At 34.8% G+C, this 20791-nt stretch overlaps 1 protein-coding gene across 2 annotated transcripts in view; it reads left to right on the top strand.

Annotated features, from left to right (window-relative positions):
- TAFA2 (TAFA chemokine like family member 2) overlaps positions 1 to 4274 on the top strand; it is a 403475-nt gene extending 399201 nt beyond the window's left edge. For both annotated transcript variants that reach the window (XM_081060219.1, XM_081060218.1), the window contains one exon: positions 71 to 4274. In XM_081060219.1, coding sequence (XP_080916345.1) covers positions 71 to 82 — 12 coding nt within the window. In that variant the 3' untranslated portion in view covers positions 83 to 4274. The remainder of the gene's footprint in view (positions 1 to 70) is intronic.
- Positions 4275 to 20791: the final 16517 nt, after the last annotated feature.

Here is a 20791-nt window from a genome sequence, read left to right as displayed (position 1 = left end):
TAAATTGTGTTTGGAGTTTTAAGATTATAGCTACATTATGAAATGATAATATTTTCTTCTTCCTTTGTAGGTAACCCATTAACTAAGAATAAATCAAGTGATCCTCAAAGCTGATGACATTGAACATATGCATAGAAACTTAACTTCTGAGGTGATCTTGAAGGAAAATTTTTATACCGCTCAGAAGAGGTACTCCAAAGTCTTACTTCCAAAGGATTTCATGGCTCATAATCAGCTTCTTCTTGACATCAAGACTTAAAAAATCAGACATGAACTTCTGGGTCATGAAGACTTCATCAGACTTGAACTGTGTTCAACTTGTAAAATTGCACTTGCTAAAAGAATTTGAAGTCACCATCTGAAGACTTGGTATTTCCGGGGGATGTCAAAACACTCGCCTTTTGGGCTCTTGGCTCCAAATGTGACTGCTTTCCTTGTTTCTGAAAGTCTCCCAAGTGCACTGGCCTTCTATCATGGACGTACTCCTCAGCCCAGTCCTGTGTTCAGTGGCTAGTGGGACTGTATATGGCTTTAGTGACATTTCCTTTGCGAACTTCTCTGGCATGGTGTGGACTGAGACAATTTTATTTATATCCTAATCTTGGAGCTCTGAAAGCCTATATGTTTTAACATCTTAAAGTTGCTTTTCTGAAAGGAATGGAAAAATATATCCATTGATAGTAATTATTGTTGGCAAGTAACAGTTACCCGAATACATCAATCACATAAGAATATATAGACTAGCTGACATGTTTCCCCAAGGCTAATATACTTCCACAGCTCTGTCAGTTCAACAGGTAGTAGTTAGAACTGAATTACCATTTTCATTATATACTATTTTGTACCTCTAGAGCACTCGCCATTTTGTGTTGTTGTTGTTGTTGTTTTTTTTTTAAGTGGGCTTTTTCTTTCCTTTTTACGTTTACTTTTTCCCTTCACAGAAATCAGCAGTGAGCAGTTAAGTATTTAGGTAGCCTTCAGTTTCAAAAAAATTGCCAGGGATGCATGTGGGTTTCTGATTTCTTAGCTTGAAAGTTACTTACTTATATTTCTTCTAGCATTTTTTTTAAACTGTCCTTTCTATATCATTTTAGATTGTCTCTTGCTTGATCCCAATGACTCTTTGAATGCTGTTTGTTCAGTCTGTTGATAAAATAAATTGTTCATTTTGTTGTGTCTCAGATTTATAAATATTTGCTTATAGTTGTCCCATTCAAACAATTTCTTAGGTCAGTTTTTGCCCACACTTTTTTAGTCATTTTAACATTTGTGGTTTTCAGTTCTACAGGAAAGTCTTATAAATATTTAAAGGCCTTAAACATTATGTACCCTTTTTTCTAAGTTATTACAGAATGTATAATTTTATATTACATTTATTTGGTTTCATTTGTGATGTGAAGGGAGAGAAGAATGGAAATTGCAAAGCCATTCTGTAATAATAGTGTGTAATCATACAGTTTGAAGGAATGTGAAGGGAGAAACTTTTGTGTTTTACTCATCTTATACTAATAGGAAGATACTTCAGAATTTGTCCTATTATAAGTTCCATTATATTAGAGAAGATGTGGACATTCTTCGTATTTTTAAAGCTTACTGACATGGCCCATTAGGTATTTGTTGGTTTCCATGACACACTCTGGAGACCTTTGGTCTATAGCTAACAACTTTCAAAGACTAATATATTACCCGGAATCTCTTCTGGAAAGAATTAAAAATGTAACATTTGTTAAAAGTTAAATTCGTAAAGTATGCTTCTGACATTGAACTAAAATTATACTGCCCTACAAATCCATGGAATGAAATGACTTCCTCCCTTCATTTTAATTATGCATAAAAGTAATTAGATGGCTCCAAGTGAATTTCACAATGGCTCAATACTGTATGAACTCAAAGACTGGAATAACAGTTGTACTGGAGTTTCTGCATCAATTATAATATCATTAATTTCTTTGGAACAAAGTGGAAAGCTATATTATTTTGAAAATTATGAATTTGTCCCAGGTTTATTTGACATTATAGATCATGCCTTTTATTTTTTAAACTATGTCCTTTAAAACAACACTGAAAATTCTGTATTATATATAAGTGTAATACATGCATATCAATAGAGAAAAATAAATGGAATTTAAATATACTAACTAGAATATCTCCAGTAGATTAATGTTGTGACTATTCAGAAAAGGTGAATAAAATTGGGATATAAAGTAGATTCTCTTTCATGAGTTACATTTGGCCAGTCTGTTTTCTAGTGTTTTATTTTAAAAACACTTCAGTTACTATTCAGGAAACCCTCTGAGTTCATGAGGAAGCTGACGCAAATTCTTCAATCTACTTTTAATAAAAAATCCTTGGAAAATCTTGCCATTTACACAAGTTTCTAATATTTGATTGTTTAAGATTCACAAGAAGTTATGAAATAGCACAGAGGACTTCTCCATACTCTTTCTCCATCATCCCCTAGTGATATCTTATAAAACAATTGTATTGATACAATATTACTAACTCAAATAACAACCTTATTCAGATTTCACCAATTTTCGCATGCACTTTGTGTGTGTGTGATCTTATCCCTTTTGAGTAGCTTGGTGTTATCCCTTTTGAGTGGCTTGGTATACATCTGCTGTAATATGCCATAATGTGGATTAGAGCACGGGTCAAATGTTACCATTGATTTAACATTTTTAACATTCTCTATTTTTCTTTTTTTTTTTATTTAAATTTATTTATTGGGGTGACAATTGTTAATGAAATTACATAATTTCAGGTGTACAATTCTGTATTACATCAACTATAAATCCCATTGTGTGTTCACCACCCAGAGTCAGTTCTCCTTCCATCACCATATATTTGATCCCCCTTACCCTCATCTCCCTTCCCCCACCCCCCTTACCCTCTGGTAACCACTAAACACATTCTCTATTTTGAGGATAACATTCTACAGCTTTATTTTATTTTTATTGTGTGTTGCCTTAACACATGAAAACTTCTAGTTTTAACACAAGAGTGTACTATATTTGATTTCAAATTTGGTATTGGATTTAATGGGTAGAAAGAGATCTGAGAATCTGGGACTATGATTGAGTTTGATCCTGTTATTTGTTTGCCTCAGAAAGTCCTGTGCTACTGTACAATGCTGTGTAGTTGGATTGTGATTTTTGATGCTATACAATAGCTAATAGCACAGTGATTAAATGGGACATATTCTTTTAAAAGTTTTAATCATTTTCTCAATTTATAGATGATATATCTTGATGATACAAAGGTATCAAATAGTGTTTTTCATCATCTAGCCCTTTCTCATTTTGACTCGCTCATTGGAGAGAGAATAAGATAGCCAACACTTTGCTTAGAGAGACTGAAAAGTTGGGGAGACATATACAGGGCATCTTCTGCTTCCCTAACCCAGAGAATTCATACTGGTAGAACATTACTATTTTTATCAAGGTAATGTTTGTCTCACTGCCTGTCTGACTTCCTGCCCACTTGCTTGCTTGCCTGCCTGCCTGCCTGCCTGCCTTCCTTCCTTCCTTCCTTCCTTCCTTCCTTCCTTCCTTCCTTCCTTCCTTCCTTTCTTCCTTCCTTCCTTCCTTCCCCCCTTCCTTCCTTCCTTCCTTTTCTTTTCTTTCTTTCCCTCCCCTCTCCCTCCCTCCCTCCCTCCCTCCCTCCCTCCCTCCCTTCCCTTCCCTTCCTTTCTTATTTACCTTTTTTTCTTCCTTCTTTCCCTTCTCTTTTGTTTTATATATAAAATGCTTTGAAAAAAAGAGTAGAGATAGCAGATTTCTTCTTTATTGTTTGACTTACACTTTGTTAGACCATGAAAAGTAGTGTAGATATTATAATTATCTGGCCCTAAATGACCATTACTAAATTCCTACTAGGCAAAAGCATATTTAGCTAGACTGAATCTTGGGGTTAGCTGAAGTTCATGGCACTATTCTAACCAATGGAAAGAGGGTACACAGAAGACTTATAAGTGTTTCATATTTGTTTACATTTTTCTCATATCCATGTTTCTTCATTATATTGCATATTCCAAAATACCATGTACTATGTCCCAAGCATTTTTCTGGAAGGTCCTATCTGTTATACAAAGTGATTGAACTTCATTCTAGAAGTTGTATGAGCAGGGCACTGCACGTCCAAAGTTACATCTTACATGTTTAAGCAAAATGTGATTGAAAGTCTTAAGAGAGATTGTGAGCTTGAAGAAAAATTAAAGGGGAGTAAAAGAATTCAGGGGAGAGCAAATCAGGGCCTGAGTTTGGGCTATTACACTGAGGAGAATGTGAAACAATGGATATCAATCCTGGTTGCAATTTAAATTACTTTACTATCCTAAATAAATCATTTATGCCCTATCTTACTCTCTCAGATTCTCTTAATCAGTCTAGGATGAGAGTCTGGGCACAAGCTTTTTTTTTTTTTTTTTTTTTTTTTTTTTTTTTTTTTTTTTCAAAGCTCCCCAGGTGATTCTAGCATGCATCCAGGCTTTAGAACCACTAATGAAAAGGTTTTGCTAAGGTGGACATGGGTGAACTGGGAGGAACTGGGTGAAAGGATTGGATGAGTGAAAAAGTGATGTGGAAGAGAACTCCAGAAGGTCCTGAGCCTATGGAAATGGGATGATGGAACTTCAGTTAAACATAAGTTAAACATTTCAATGAAAGCCAAGCTGAGTGGCAACTGGAGAGAGAGAGTATTGAGATTAAAGTGTCAATGATACTTTCAGAAAGGTCATGTCAGATAAGAAGTGAACAGTTTTTATTTGATTTGTAATTATAGATCATTGTTGGTCTTGGAATTGATTAGTACATGAGTGGGTATCAACTTGTACCTGGGCTACTGAGACATAGAAAGTTAATGTCTCCAAGATCATAAATAGATAAATAAGAGATAAAATATTTTTATTTTACAAATAAGGATACTGAGACTTAATTTATCTACCTCACAGGATTGTTTTGAATATTCAGTGAGGTAATATATGTAAACTGCTTAGCACAGTATCTAGTGCATGGTAAATATTTACTAAATGGTGGTTCTTCAACTGTTTGCTGTCACAGTTCTGTTTGTTCTGCAATAGTGTAAAAATCATGTTGACAGATAATAATATATCATATGTGATATAAAAGGGTTTGAGGCCTGCTGGTAGACATGTTAAATAGAAGAGGAAGACGTAGAGGCATTACATTTAAATCACCTTTTTTTCCGGACTTAAGTAGCGCAAAGTAGATAAAAGAGTAACCATAGTGGCAAACTAAGTAAAATATTTTTTTTTCTGACAGGAAAGGACAGAAAGGTTTATAGGTTGAGTGCAAGGAGTCAGTAGAGAATGAGAAAATGATAAAGGAAAGGATGAATTAACATCCTGAAGGAAGAAGAAATACGTAGGATTGGGAATATCAAGTGGAAGGGTTAGTGTGAGAGGAATATTTCTTCTGTTAGATAAATGAAGAAAGAGTGTGTGAAGCTAAGGAGAGAAACTGAAAAGCGAGCTGAAGGGAAATAATGCTAGGGACCTAAGATGAGGAATAAGGAGAGATCCATTAATTCATTAACAAATACTTTTGTTCTCCTATGTGCTAAGAACTGTATTAGATGCAGTGAAAAAAAAAAAATAAGTGGTAAGCTTTACCTGCTTTTCAAATGATATCTCTCCTGAAAGGGGTAATAAACTGAATATTTAGCTACTTAGCTTAAGAATCTTCAAGTAAATTCCACAAAGCACTGAGGCTGGATATCAGCACTTGAGAGAGAAGTGGCTGAAAGTGAAATGGGGCAATGAAAAGCAGGGGAGGCCAATGTTCGAAAAAGAAGTCTATCATTTTGACGAGGGTAGGCCATGTTAGTAATTAGGAAACTCAGTGATGTCTTAGTATGTTAAAGAAGAAGGACTTTAACAAATTATTTGTATTCTATATTGAGGGTTTATGTTTGATTTTTAATTTGAAAGGTTTTCTGTTATTGTGTCCAGTCATTAAGGGAAGATTTGTTAGAGTGATGTATCAGTTACCCACTGCCGTCAAGTACACAATTCCAAAACACAGCAGCATAAAATAATAACTTTCAATTATTGTTCCCAAGTCTATGGGTCAGCTGGGGGAGGTTCTGCTGGACTCTGCTGGGCTCACACCTGTGTCTGCTGGTCCCTGTGGTTGGGTCAGCAGTGTTGAGTTTGTCTGAACTTTCACATATGTGTTTGGCGTATCTGGCTGTGAGCTGGGCTTATTCTCACGTCAGAGGAGACAGGATTTTGAGAGAACAAAGATAAACAGGCTCAGAGTCAGAACTGGCACATACCCACTTTGGCTGCGTTCAAGGCCAAAGCAGTTACAAAGCTAGCTCATGTTCTAGGGCTGGAGAAAGAGACGCCACCTGTTGCTGCAAGTTGCTGCAAAGTCACATTGTGAGGTCAGATACAGGAAAGGATCAAGAATTGGGGCCATTTTTTTCACTTACTACTAGTGACTTCATGCTAGTCTTACGCAATACAATACACACTTCAGGACAAACTTTGCTTGCTTATCCGAGTAATTTTTCAATCCTAATGTGATTCTGATACACACATCGACTCCAAATTCTTTGATGGCTCCCTGTTGTCCTCATATAAAACCTATACTCTGCCTCGAACATAAAGGGCATTCCATGGTCTGGCCCCTGCGTATCTCTTCACACCCCTGTTGCCTACACAGGATACTATTAATACTGTCACACCCAAGTCTCTGCATGTAGTTCTTAGAAAATACTCTGCTCCCACAAACACTTCTGTCTCTGAAGCTGGACTATCCCTCCATCTTCCCCCAGGCTTTCCCAATCAGCTCTTTCTCATATATGCAAGTTTAAATTATTAAATTCTGTAGATTTAAATAGCCACCGTAAAATTAAGTGGATAAATACTGAGATGCTATCATAGGATTACTATTGGTAAGATAGTTTCGAAACAGTCTTCCTAGAACCAAACTGTCAAGAAGGACTTAATGTAGGGTTTTCCAAAGGGTAGTTTTTATTAACTATTTAATCTTAGTTATATATATTTTTTCTGTTGCTATTTTACAGTTGAATTGAAAACGTTTTACATAGAGTTTTAAAAAGTGGCTTGTGATGAAATTATCTGTATTCCATTCTCAAATGATTTTTTTGGGGGGTAAGGGTCGGTATTAGGTTGGTGCAAAAGTAATTGCAGTTTAAAAAATTAAAGATTGCAAAAACCGCAATTACTTTTGCACCAACCTAATAAAATGACATCAGACAGAAAAGGCATCTTAGAGCTTTCCTTTGTAATACATGCCTTTGCCAAGTCTCCTCTGACTCCCACAAGCAGACTTAGGTGCCTTTTCTCTGCGTTCCCATTGCTTTCCTTTGTAATGCATATTTGTTCCCTGTCTAGCTAACTTTTGCAATCCTAAATCTTTTCCTCTCAGTAATCTATTTTATTTTTTTATATTTGTTTCAAGTGTACAAAACATAATGACTAGACATTTGCACCCCTCACCAAGCGATAACCCCTCGAGTCTACTACCCCTCTGACATCGTATATAGCTGTTGCAATACCATCGCCTATATTCCCTATGCTGCACTCCACATTTCACACATTCCATGACTATGTACAAATATATACACATATATATTTAATTACAGTTGACCTTCAGTATTATTCTACTTCAGCTTCAGGTCACTCCCTTAGTATTCTTATTGTGTGGCAGTGTCATGGATACAGCGGGCAGCCAAGACACTGCTTCTCAGATGAGTCACCGCACGATTTAATACCCACTACAGAGACATGGTTAGCAGTAACTGAGTTTGCTTCTTGTTGACTAACTTGTTCCTAACGCCCAAATGCTGAGCATCAACTGTTAGGGAAGATTCTGGCAAACGGAGCATGATTGTGATTTGTAATGCAAATGTCACGTTAATCTTTTTTGTTTTCTGGTTGATAGTTTAATCCCTTGTACTATGATTCAAAAATGTCACAGCTAAACCATCTGAGGGATTAAATGGCTTTTCATAATTTCCATGGTGCTATATAGCAGAAAGATACTCGCTAATCACTGTTGTCAGTCTTTTCTGCTCAGTTCTCATGAAAAACATTTTTTTGAAGGTTTAGGAAACACACTCAGATTACAGTTTAAACGTTGTTTGTTCTGGAATATATAAACAATCTAGTGCTATTTCATTGTCTGACATTTCAATTATTTTACTAAACATGTCACCAACATTGGTCATCTTTTATTTTCACTCTCAATGCTTTATTTGTAAATTTCTTCATGTTAACTTTTGGAAAATTGATTTTAAAAATTTTTGAATTCTGTGGTGTTCCTTCATGATAGCTAATGCTGTATGTTGCCAACATCTTTAAACACTAGTAGACACTTAAATGTTTTTATTGGCTTACTTATTTCTGGTAGCATTCCTAATGATATTATATGAAACTCATTGGAACCTCCTCATTTCACCTCTGACTAAACATTAGGCCTCCTTTCTTGTCTTGTAATTCCTATTTCATTTTCAAAAGTTAAAATGGCTCATTTTCTCTTTTAAAGGACTCATTACAGTAACCATTTTCAAAGAGAACCATGTAGCAGTTGTAAAAAAGGAGGTACGGGATAGCTCTTTGTATCTCTTACAGGTTTACTGAGAAGGGATACTTGAGAATGGATTATAGATGATTACTACACAAAGAGCTTTTAAAAATCCAATTACAAGATTTCTAATTTAAATGGAAAAAATGAAAAAAAAAAAAAAAAGTTCCAGGCTCACTTAAATGCAATGTGCTATTTTGCAGAATATCGAGTCCACCTTGGGAGTTTAACTGTGAGAGGACTTTGTAATAGCACTGTCTCCCTATCACAGGATTCCACAGATGGCATTATGATGAATCCCCTGTATGTGCTCATTTAATTTCAGGGGTTGCTGCACTAAACAATAAACCAAATTTGAGAGCCTGAATCCGGATGTATTTTGTCACTTTCTTTCCCGGTCAGTTCAATCAAATGTCATTCTATTCAATTGAATATAGACAGGGTGAATTTCAAGTAAGAGAAAATTCAATCTGAGTGACAGATTTTCTCTTAAAGTTACTTTTGTTTGATTTCATCTTTGTTCTTCTTTGCTGTGAAAGCATACGATGAAATGGAATCAGGATGTCAATTCTACTGTGGCTTGCTGCTTCTGACTTGGACTTTTGGATCAGTGAAACTAAGTGCTTCATACATGCTTCATGTGGTTATAGAGGTTGGGCACTGCACAATTCCAGGGAGCACCATTTATATACACTGTTATGTGAATGTCAGTTCCCAGAGTTGTGCAGTGCTCATCTTGCACAACTGTAAACTCTACTGCGTTTCTCCATTGTGAAAGGGGTATTTGCCTCCTGCTTTGTTTCAAAGGAACATAGAAAATAAGAATTACAGAGGTTTTTGATTTGTGATTTAGGCACTATATGAAGGCACTTCAGGTAATCGGGCCGTGAATTGATAAGGTGTGACCCTGGGCAAGCAAATTACTTAACCTCTTTGAGCCTCAATTTTCTCATCTTTGAAAGACAAATAATATCCTTCCCCTCTGGTGCCCAGGACTATTGCGAAGATTCAGTGAAAGATTGGTTAATTCTCTGATAAGTTAAAAGTGCTAGACGAATATGTTCTAATATTATTATTATTAGAATGTGCCAGAGAAGACAAAGATACATGGCACCTGATGCTCTTGGTAAAATCTGTACAACATTTTCTATCAGTGAGAGCTCCAACTACATTGGTAATTCAAACAAGGTCATCTTACACTGTGGTTCTTGCATGTTTTTAATATTGTAACAAACAGAAACTTTACCTTTTAAACATTCATAGATTTGAGTAAACATTGTGTTTGGCATTCTTATACTATTGTCAGTGTGGACTCATATTATATTTGATCTTCTCAGTCCTAATTATAAATGAGATTATTTTTCTTCAAAAGGCCATCTTTAAGTTAGTTAGCAGTCTCATTTCAAAGAGAAAATGAAAACAATAACTTACTTAAGTATTCACTTCACAGACATTTATTTGGAAGTGACTATACGTTATGTACGGCTTTAAGCCCTCTACAAATTTTAACCCATTGGAGCCTCATAGCCACTACATGAAGAAGGTACTATTATTGTCTACAATTTGCTGATGGGAACTGAAGCAGCAGGGGTTAAGTAATTTGCACAGGTCACATAGCCTGTAAGTGGTAGAACAAGATTCAAATCCTGGATATCTGGTTACACTCTGTGCTACTAAGCACTGACTTATTATTAATTATGGAGTTTCCTTTAGCCATCAATCATAATATGCAGAATTCCCCGACTAGGACACACCAGCTTTTGTGCCAAAATCCACCTATTATTATTCTTTCAATCTTTGGAAATCAGAACTATATGTACAATCCCTGGTCTTCCAATGCTTCTACATTATTCATGGTTACTTGATGATTAGCATTCAGGCATTTAGTGCTGTACTCTATGAATTCTTTTAGTATCTGAGAGACAGTCCAGGTGAAATGGAGCTATGAATTCCTTAAAAGAATCTCCTCCTTAAATATGCTTATATTAATTACCCAACTGCAGTACACAGTAATTCTTTTGGGGAGGGCAGGCAGAAGTAAAAGAGGAATTAAAGAAAGATATTTTAAAATACACCTACTACAATACTGGACTTTTGATTTAGTTAGTTTCATTTGATACTGCAGTCCTGTGTGGTGTGCAATCACTGTAAGTTTACAGGGGACATGAATTCACAGATATAACTATCTCGAGACTACAAAACAAGTAAGTGAAAAAACTGAATGTCCAATTTAATTCTTCCCAAACTCCAAAATACTTATACTTTCCATTATATTTTGCAATATCCTCTCAAGCACCATTTAACATATCAGCATCTAGCAAAAAACAGAGGGATTTTGGTTTTCTTTTAAGAGAAATTAAAGAGATTATTTAGTTTTACAAGAATTGCCCATGTGTTTCAGTTCTTATGTCCATTTAACATTTATACAAGTCTATAACATACAGCCTATATGTAAAGTGCTGTCAGCTTTTGCAATATTTTTAAAAAAGTAATTGGACCTCATTATAGAGCTCTCTGCATAGCCACAGCAAGGTTTTCTGGTAAATTATCCTACCCCATTTTCAATTGCTCAGTCATTCTTGAACCAACTTTTCTTTCAATCTATAGGGATCCAACAATATTTTTGACTTAGGAGTCCTAAAAACAAGTTTCGATTTACTCCAAAACAGACTTGAATCTTTTTATTATATCCAAAACTAATCCACTTAATCTGGATTCTGTTGAAACACATAAAATGTGAGGACTGATTAGAATTTTGAGTGTTGCCTTCACTTAGAATCATAGTTACTGAGGTTAAAAACTTACAATATTTGGCCAATAGTATATTTTGTTTATTTCACTGAGGTTATCCTTGTAGATAAATGATCATTTATCTACCTGAGGCCTTTTATTTATTTTTTTAAAACTGTATTTTCATGTTGTAGGTACAATTAAGGCCATACAAGATTTTAACTTAAGCTCTGCTATCATTTCATTTGGATCATTAATAATGTCTTAGGCAATAATTTTATAAAATAAAATATATTAAAAATATTTAATCAAAGATTCATGCCTGTTATAATAATTAAATACAATTAGAGATTATATGAGGTCTCAAATAAAATTAGAAATAAAAGAGGAGACATAATAATTGATACCATAAAATAAGTAGGAGCATAAAAATAACTATGAACAATTATATACCAACAAATTGGACACCTAGGAGAAATAGATCAATTCCTAGACACTACCTACCAAGACTGACTCATGATGAAACAGAAACTCTGAACAGACTAATAACTATAAGGCAAGATGACTCACTGGTGAATTATACCAAATGTTTAATAAGAATTAATACCAATCCTTCTCTAATTTAAAAAAAAAAAAAAGGAGAAAACACTTCCAAACTAATTTTACAAGGCCAATATTACCCTTAATAAAACCAGGAAAAGATACTTGTAGAAGAGAAAACTATAGGCCGATATCCCTGATGAACTTAGATGCAGAAAAACCTTAACAATGTATTAGCAACCCAAATTCAGTAATACATCAAAAGGATCATACACTATGATCAAGTGGGATTTATTTAAGTATGCAAGGATGGTTCAATATCTGCACATCAATATAATACACCATATTAACAAATGGGAAGATAAAAATTACATGATCGTCTCAAGAGATGCAGAAAAGCAACAGACAGAATTCGATATCCATTCATGATAAAAACTCTCAACAGAATGCGTATGAATGAAATATACCTCAATATAATGAAGGCCATGGGTGACAAGCCCACAGCTAAAATTATCATCACTGGTAAAAAGCTGAATGTTTTCCTGTAAGATGAGGAGCAAGACAAGAGTTCCTACTATCACTGCTTTTATTCAACATAGTGTTCGAAGTCCGAGAGAGAGCAATTAGGCAAGAGAAAGAAATAGAAGCCTCCAAAATCAGAAAGGAAGAAGTAAAACTATCTCTACCTACAGGTAACATGACGTTTTATATATATATATATATATATATATATATGACCTGTAAGAGTGCATTACAAAATGTAATAATCAATAAACAAGGTCATTAAAGTTGCAGGAGAAAAATATACAGAAAAATATACAAAAATCAGTTGTATTTCTATACACTAATAATGGACTTTCAGAAACAGAAATTAATAAAAATAATCCCTTTTATAATTGCAATTACAATTTAAAAAAATACCTAGGAAAATATTTAACCTAGAGGATGAAAGACCTGTGTATGAAAACTATAAGACATTGATTAAGGCAATTGAAGCCATAAATAAATGGAAAGATATTCCATGCTCATATACTGAAAGAATGCTATTGCTAAAATGTCCATACTACCTAAGGCAATCTACAGACTCAGTGCAATCCCAACCCAAATTCCAATGGCATTTCTCACAGAAATAGAATAAACAATCCTAAAATTTGCATGGAATCACAAAAGACCCTGATAAAAGAAGTAATCTTAAAAACAAAGCTGAAGATATCATACTTCCTAATTTCAAACTATATTACAAACCTATAATAATCAAAAGAGTGTGATACTGGCATAACAACAGAGATACAGATCAATGGAACAGAATAGAGAGCCCGGCCATAAATCCATGTATATATGGTAAATTAATTTATGACAGAGGATCCAAGAACACTCAATCAGGAAAGGATAGTCTCTTTAATAAATGGTGTTGGAAAAACTAGACAGCCACAGGCAAAATAATGAAATAATTTTAAATAGAACTATTGTACTCCTCTTCTGGGTATTTATCTGAAGGAAATGAAATCACTATCTCAAAAAGATATCTGAACCCCCTTGGTCAATGATGCATTATTTACAATAGCCAAGACATGGAAACAACATAAGTGTCCATCAATAGATGAATGGGTAAGGAAAATGTGGTGTATATACAATGGAATATTATTCAGCCATAAAAAGAAGGAAATCTAAGGGGGGTGAGGGGAGGGAGATGAGGGTAAGGGAGATCAAATATATGGTGATGGAAGGAGAACTGACTCTGGGTGGTGAACATACAATGGGATTTATAGATGATGTAATACAGAATTGTACACCTGAAATCTATGTAATTTCACTAACAATTGTCACCCCAATAAATTTAAAAAAAAAAGGAAATCTACCATTTATGACAGTATATATGGACCTGGGGAATTATGCTGAGTGAAATAAGTCAGACAGAGAAAGAGAAATGCTGTATGATCACTTACATGTGGAATCTAAAAATAAATAAAATAAAATATGAACTCATAGGGAACAGATTGGTACTTACCGTAAGTGGGGTTGGAGTGGTCAAAAGGTACAGACTTCCTGTTATAAGGCAAATAAGTCCTAGGGATATAATATACATCATGGTGCCTACAGCTAACAATACTGATTGTATAATTGAACATTGGTATGATATTTGACCTTAAAAGTTCTCATCACAAGAAAAAAAATTGTAACTATGTGTGATAAATGTTAACTAAATTTATTGTGGTGATCATTTCACATACAAACATGTATCATATCGTTATGTTGCGTACCTAAAACTAATACAATGTTATATGTCAATTTTATCTAAACAAACAAAAAATAATCTCATAGTAAAAAAATAAACAATCCAAGTAGAAAATGGAGCAAAGATATGAATATTTTACTAAAGAGGATGGATATGAAGATGGCAAATAAGTACATGAACACATGCTCAAAATGATTAGTTACTAGGGAAATTAAAAGCACACACATATCACTACACACAATATGGCTACAACAAAAAATACTAGCAAGTAAAAGTAGAGTGGATTGCATCAATATCAGTATTGTGGTTGTAACATTAACAATAGTTTTGCAATATGTTACCAATGGGAAAACTTGTTAAGAGGCACAGGGGATCTGTCATCATCATTTCTTGTAACTGCATGTGAACCTACAATTGTTTCAATAAACATTTCAAACAAAATGTATTAAACATGTATAAATTACTCCTCTGAAAAAGTCTCTCTAATGGCCTACCACACTTCACATAAAATAGAATAAACCCCATAGCCCTTGCACCAGCTGCTCCCTCTATCTAGATAGGTCTCCCTCCAGATCTTCACTTGGTTATCTTCCTACTTGACATCCATAAATCTCAAATGTTTACTCCTAAGAGACGACTTTTCTAACTACCCAATCTAAAGTAGGCAACACCCTACTCCATTCATTCCACCACTTAACTGTATTTCATTTTCCTTAAAGCTTTCATCAAAATATGATATTATCTAGTTTAATTACATTGCCTTTCTACCTTTCTCCCCCCTTTTGACTCAAATGCAACCCCTCAAAGTAAGATTTTATTTTCTTCAGCAGTTTCCCCAGATCCTGTAACAATGTCTAACAAGTAGTAGATGCATATTCCGAAGTGTTTAAATGATGGACTATTAGAAAGGAAGGAGGGAAAGAGAAAGAAAAACAAAAGAAAGCTGGAAGAACCACTTGCTTGAATAGTTGAATCACAATATAGGCCTGAATGAACACTGTGTCAATTCTGTTAACGTCTAAACACCAAAAGCCAAACTCGGGACTAACCTATAATCAGAGAAACAAACATGTGCTAGCAAACGGCACTGGACACACAAAAACATGATGGACAGCGGTATCGGGCTGCTTATTCTAATAATGTGCTCAGTGATACTTGGGAATGAGTAAATTGATGAGTGAATATATGTCTGGATAGCTGGGATGTGGGAGAAATGATGAGTTGCACCATCACTACCGTTAAAGATCTGGTAGGACAGAGCGGGGGGAGAGTCACTTCCTACTACATTACATCTCTCTACCGCCATGTCTCAAAGGTGTACATCCTCTCCACTTGCATGGAAGCAAAGCAGAGGTATTCATTGGGAAATGTCTTTATTGAATCATAACCTGTCAGTCCGGCAAATCCTCACAAGTATTCAGAGGAGCATAAAACACTCAGAAATACACGAAGCTTCATAGGTGATGTAGAGATAAATGCACCAAGTGCAAAAGACCTAACGGTTCCTTTTACAGAGTCAGGGAATTGAGCTTAGTGGTAGAGAAATGTGCACTATGAATGGACAAGAGAAAGTGTGTATCAAATTCTGACAGAAATTTTGCTGTTTCCCACTATCTCTGTCAGCACAAAGCCTGAAAGAATAGCCTGCTGTTTGCAGATGAGAGCACAGCAGAACTTACAAGTGGGGGATGACAAGTGTTTTAGCCTCTACCACCAGGTAATCTTGCTGCTTTGCCTAGAAATTATGGCAAAGGGACTTGAAAACAATGTCTCCATATGCCATAGTTGCTGGAATTAGTCCTCAGATAGATTCCCTTGTCATTTTTCATATGGAGGAACTCATTAGACACCTACAGGAAGAACATATGGAGGGAAACAATGACGCTATTGGTAGAAAATGCTGTACAATAGTGTATTTATATTTCTAAAACGTCTACTGCAAACAGCTTACTAGAAATAGTAATGGCTGCTTTTTCATGCAGTAGGTAGTGACATAATTCTCACTGTCTTAAACACAAGCATTCTCAACTGAAATAAAATATTTACTGGCTTCTTGGCCAGAGGGGTTGTCTTTCCTTTTTCAACCTTGAAAGTCTAGTTAGTGAATTTCAGAAATCTTAATTCTTCTATAGTGGAGGGGATGCTACTCAACTTTCTGTACCTGAGATCTCTCTTTTCATGGAGGAATACTTACATAAGAAGACAGAGGTGGTTTAGCCTAGTGGTGCAGAGCTTGGAGTCTGCAATCAGAAAGACCTGGATTCCTGTTCAGGTTTCACTGTTGGTGTAAGTAATTTATGGTCTCTGAATCCTTATTTCCTCATCTATGAAATAAGGGCAATAGTATCTAACTCTGTACTTGTAAGAATTTACTGAAATAATGAACATCAGCAGGTTTTGGCCAGTAAGTTGTCATTGTTAAAATCATCATTTATTATTGAGCCGTTTCCAAACTAATACATTCATTTTAAAAAATACTTTTATCCTATTAGCTAAAGGATAAAATAAATGGACATTCAGATAATGGAAATTTTCATTTCTTCACCAGAGTGACAATTACCATAGCAGTAAGGAAGACCCACTGTTAAATGTCATACAAGAGCCCATCTGATTTTTGCTGTTCATGATTTCTGTTAACTGAAACCCTTGGCCCTCCCTCTGTCACTAGTGCTAATGGAAAGTTCTCATAAGAACAATAATCTCAGTTGAGATATGAGTGACAGGAAAAAAAAATCTACATTTGAAAACCAAACATTCGTGTAACAGATTTGCAAATGCCAAGTTTCAAGAACACCATCTTCCTTGACTCACACTGGGTTTCTTCCAGGGTCTCAGTAAATTGGATGGTATGTTTTGTTTTCTTTAGAATCTATTTTCAGGAAGCTGAGAAAAGTGAAAATCTGGTAATTATGTGTTCAATATCACAAATATAAGCTAAGGAATGTGAAAAGTGGGTTATCTATTTTTTTTAAGTGGGTTATCTTTTATGACGATGTTTTTCAGATTATCAAAGCATTTACCACATTTCCATTTTTTTTTTTTCAAATCTTTGTAGGGATGGGCTGTGAGCAAATTTGAGTATGCCAGGAGACGAAACTTACTTCCCTATTGAACAGATTGTTTCTAGTGGCTCACCATCTAGATGAGTCTTGATAAAATAAGGAAACCAGATTTTTCAATTTTTCAGTCTAGTGTATGGAAAAGATATATACTACCATACACTTAAATATTAACCTGAACTTTTAAATCAATTCAATAGTGGACGGATAATCACTGTATTCATTACGCAGAGACAAGGCAATTGGAAGAAACATTGGGGCTACTTCTCGAGGATCACGAGTCCAAATAAAGAATGTCATATAAAGGGAGATAATTAAATAGCATCAGTGGCTTATTATTACATGGCACGTGAAATACATAATTGAATTAATTATGCAGATAGTTTCAGCTAAGAAATAGCTTACTGTATCTTTTGCTTTTCAGGCATAAATCAGCTTGGCAAAGGCAATTTCTTAATTGCACAGAATATCAAAAACACTGAACATTACTTGCCTGAGAATAAAGGGATTTATACTTTGGTAATATTCAGGTCAGACAATGCTGAAGGCTGATTTTTATGTTAAATACCGTTTTCTATAAAAGGGTGGTTGTACTTAAAATTTATGACATTGCTTATGGAAGCAAAAACGATAATACGGAGGAGAAAAAAATGTCAAGATAACCACTGGCTCCATCATATTATAGCAGTATATAGCTGTTTTATGGATTTATTGTAATAGATTTAAAAGGTCATTTAAATATGAAGACAATTGTCAGGCTTGGCCCTTTAAGAATTTGCTTTCAGCAAAGTACATTAAGACTTATGTTAATGGAACTTCCAGGACGAAACCTAGGCCTATAGTTAGATCCAGACCCATCAATATTTTTACCCTTTTATTCTGATCCTCTGATTTAGGGTGATGACTCCAGTTCAGTCTGCAACTAGTCCTGCCAATATCCTGCCCAGTTTACTCCATGGTTAATATTAAGGCCCACCATGGGCCTATAATGTCATTTTCTAAAAGACATTCTGATTTGAAATATCCTGTCCTATTTTCCTCATAAGTATACTTGTATGTGTCACACTATGCAGCATTATTTTCTGTTTTGGTAAATAAAATCCCCATTGATATATACTGATAAATAAACATTCAAAATGTAGAGGAACACACACACACACACACAAATATATAGAACACAAACAAATCTAAACATCTCAACTCTTGATGTTTTTGGCGTTTCAGTGCAATAGCAAGAGCCTAATTTTTGTTTTCACTGTGCTTTACATTAAGTAAAATAGTAAGTCCAAGTAAAAGGATGTTTTAAAAAAGAAAAATATCGCTCTAACCCAGTATGTGAGCATGAGGGAGAGGGAGATGGGGAAAGGTAGGGAGGGAGAGAGGGAGAGAGGGCGACTAATTGGAGACAAACTGTAAGCATCCTTCACATAGGCAGTAAATAAACGTTCTATGGAGAAGAATTATGTTGAACAGGGATTCCTGAAATCAGTAGGCCCTGGAAAGTCCAATGATACATGTACAGTCACTTCTGGGTCACCTATAACAAGATTTCCTTGGTTTGTTCATAGAGTCAGTGTACAGGATTTTATGTATTCCCACTTGGTATGGGATCTAAATTTACTAAAAAGTTTCTAGTTCCCTCCACCAAAACAAATTATTGTGTAACTATTCCATAAAACAACTCAGTTTGCCTAGTGGGGCACTGTAAAGCATATTCCTGATGAAGTGACCTCAGCACTTTTCCCTACATTTCTATCACTTTCAGAAAAATGTCATGTGGCAACCAAATGGCTCTTGAACTTAGACTTTGAGGCCTGCTCAAGTTTAATTTAATTTTAAGCAATAATCACCATGCCATTGAAAGTGTGATGTGAAATGTTAATGCATCAAAGCAGGAACAGATTACATTGTATTAAATTTAGGGAGAATCTGTTTGATAGGCAAACATTAAGACTAAGAGTTATCATATTTTTATGAAGAACTCTCTAATTTTCATTGCTGGGACATACAGTATTTCCTACATGGAATTTAAATGTCAATAATGATGAACTAGCAGCTTAATTTCTGTTCAGATCATTAAAATGAAGTTGTTGCTTACACTAAAAGTTATAAAATATTCTATATATTTGTGACTCAAAGCAGTTTTCTAAAAACATATTTTTATAATGTACAGTGCTATCATTTCCTGGGGTATGTAAAAAATAATGACAATGTCCAAAAATGGATCTACATTAGAGATGCCAAATGGCAACTGGATATAATTATGTGTTTAATTCAGGGGGAAAAAAAAGGTCCTACTCTAGTAAGCTGCATATTAAAGTGACATGCTTAGTTTTCTAAATTCCTTGTAGTTGTTTTTATTTTCCCCTAAATGTCTAATTTCGCTAGCACAACTCTAAATCTATCAGATTGTCTAATATCCCTAGTTTTTTAATACTTATTTGGACTGGCTATTAAACAGTAACAACAAAACCCAAACGTTTAAGCAATCCCAAAATTCTTATGAGGGGTCAATAACAAATACTTCATTTACTTCTTATTTTAGTGACATTCTTTTGTAAAAGACCCCAAAATAACATCAATAATTTGCATAATGCCTAGAGAAACTACGGTTTAATATCCTTTATTTTCCAAAGTATGTATATTTTATTATAATTGACAAGAGTATTATGAACTTCAAAAAACATTTCCTTGATTTGTCTCAAACCTGGAATATTATTTAATATATTTTGTTTGGTGAATAGATATAAACTTAAGACACAGTAAAAGCTGTGGTGCCATAAGCTGCTTTCCCAGTTATAGAACTGTCAAGGTGACTTCTCTTTCTGTTTCAATTACTCAGGTTTGCCATTTTTTAACTATTACAGTGATGGAAGGCTTTCACTACAGGTATTTATGGAGGGTGGCATTTCAGGAGAGAGAAATCTCCCCCACGGAGTGTGGAAGGAAATGTTACATTAATAGATACAAAACGATGCTATTAAATAGTGAAGTGAGCAGGTTTTATCTTGAAAGAATATTTGGAAATCACAAAACATTCATTATTCCTAATAAATGATGAATCATTACCAGCGACTATTTTGCGCTTTGTTCGCTTTCTACCATTTTGGCAGAGGCATTACAGAGACCTTCGTTTGTACTTTGTAAACTGGTGACATTTTCCTCCTGCCCTTGAAAATAGGCAAGTAATGGAGCCTTTTAGATGTGTTTTTGCATGGCGTTTAACTTGAAATACAATGGAGTTGGAGATGACATTTGGTATGGCCTAATAAATTTTGTTAAATGGCACTTTCAATAAGCTCTATAAGCTTTATTACCAGTTTCCCTAGCATACTGAGTCTCAGATGTTTTGACCATCAGTCACCACTGAAACATATAGGAAAACATTATCATGAAATGCTGTGGAAATGTACATATTTACAAGCAATTTAAATACTAATGAAAGACACTGCAGATAGCAGACCTAGGAAGAAACCTCAGCAGTATTTTGCCATAATTTGTAAAAGTGGTCAAAATCATTCTTAAACCCAAAGTCAATCAAAGGGTAACAATAATAACTGTCAAATGCTTAGTGACTGTTCATCATGTGCCAGGCACTGTCAGAAGTGCTTTCCATACATTCTTTACTTAATTCATGAAATAAACATGAT

The sequence above is a fragment of the Rhinolophus hipposideros genome, assembly GCF_964194185.1.
Source record: "Rhinolophus hipposideros genome assembly, chromosome: 9".
NCBI lineage: Eukaryota > Metazoa > Chordata > Mammalia > Chiroptera > Rhinolophidae > Rhinolophus > Rhinolophus hipposideros.
Note: the sequence above shows the minus strand (reverse complement) of the source record. Positions and strands in the feature narration are given on the sequence as shown.